The following is a 1,197-nucleotide window of genomic DNA, read 5'->3' on the forward strand; positions in this document are numbered from 1 at the left end:
CGTTGTTGTGACGCTCCTCGATGTCGCTGAGCTGCCTCTCCAGCGACTCCTTGGTGCCGCGGACGGACTCCAGCTCGATGCTCTTGGACTGGAGCTGCCGGCGGTACTCGGCGATCTCCTCCTTGGCGGAGCGAATGGCCTCCTTGTTCTGCTCGGCCGCCTCCGTCAGCTTGGCGTAGCGGCATTTGAACCACTCCTCGGCCTGGTACATGTTGTGGTCGGACTGGCACTCCAGCTGGGCGCGGATCTCCTTCAGCGCCGTGGTCAGGTCGGTCTTCAGGTAGTCCTTCCTCTCCACCGTGGCGTGGGACGCCTGGAGCTGAGCCAGCAGCTCGGCCACCTCCTCCTCGTGGTTGCCCCGCAGGAAAGCCACCTCGTCCTGCAGCGACTGCACCTTCTTATCCAGCTCCGCCCGCATCAGCGAGGCCTCCTCCATCTCCTTGCGCAGGGCGCGGATGGTGGCCTCCGTCTCGTCGCGCAGCCGCGCCTCATCCTCGAAACGCTCCCGCAGGCGCTGGATGTCCTCCTCGATGTGCTCGGAATCCAGCTGGATCTGCGCTTTTTCGTGGCTCACCTGCTCCAGGGCTCCCCGCAGCTCCCGCAGCTCCTGCTCGTAGGCATCGCCCAGCTGAGCCCTCCCGGCGTGTTTCTGCCGCAGAGCCGCCAGCTCCGCCTCGATCTCCTTGTTCTGCTGCTCCAGGTAATGCACTTTCTCGATGTACCCGGCGAAACGGTCGTTCAGCCCCTGGAGCTGCTCCTTCTCGTTGGAGCGGCTCAGTTTCAGCTCGGCCGCCCCGTTGAGCAGCGAGGACTGACTCACGTCCAGGCTCTCGGCCGAGCTCAGCACCGTGGAGCCGTAGGTGGCCCGCGGCCCCCCCAGGTTGGTGCGCTTGTAGGAGGAGGAGACGGTGCTGCCCGAGCCCCGGGACCACGATTGCGAACGGAAGCCGCTGGACGGGGAGGCGCTGGCCCGGCTGTAGGTGGCCCGGGTCTCGGTCACCCGGCGGTACGAGGGGTTGCCGAGGGGCTCCATGGTGTAGCTCATGGTGGGACACTCGGGGGGTGGCGGGCGGCGGCGCGGCGATACTCCGGCCGCCGCCACCCTTTATATAGCCCGGCCGGGCGGCAGCGGGGCGGCCCCGCAACACGTGTGCGGGGGGCGGCCTCCCCCCGGCCCTGCCCCGGACCCGCCTCCCC

The 1,197-nt window shown here is 68.3% G+C and overlaps 1 protein-coding gene across 1 annotated transcript in view; it reads right to left on the reverse strand.

The window, feature by feature from the left end:
- The window catches only part of NEFM (neurofilament, medium polypeptide), a 4,621-nt gene extending 3,523 nt beyond the window's left edge, over positions 1 to 1,098 (reverse strand). Inside the window, exon 1 of the mRNA XM_014943151.1 lies at positions 1 to 1,098. This exon is cut by the window's left edge and continues 15 nt beyond it. Within this exon, the coding sequence (XP_014798637.1) occupies positions 1 to 1,045 (1,045 nt within the window). The 5' untranslated portion in view covers positions 1,046 to 1,098.
- Between the last annotated feature and the right edge of the window lie 99 nt (positions 1,099 to 1,197).

This window comes from Calidris pugnax, unplaced genomic scaffold, assembly GCF_001431845.1.
Source record: "Calidris pugnax isolate Ruff unplaced genomic scaffold, ASM143184v1 scaffold88, whole genome shotgun sequence".
In the NCBI taxonomy this organism is placed as follows: Eukaryota; Metazoa; Chordata; class Aves; order Charadriiformes; family Scolopacidae; genus Calidris; species Calidris pugnax.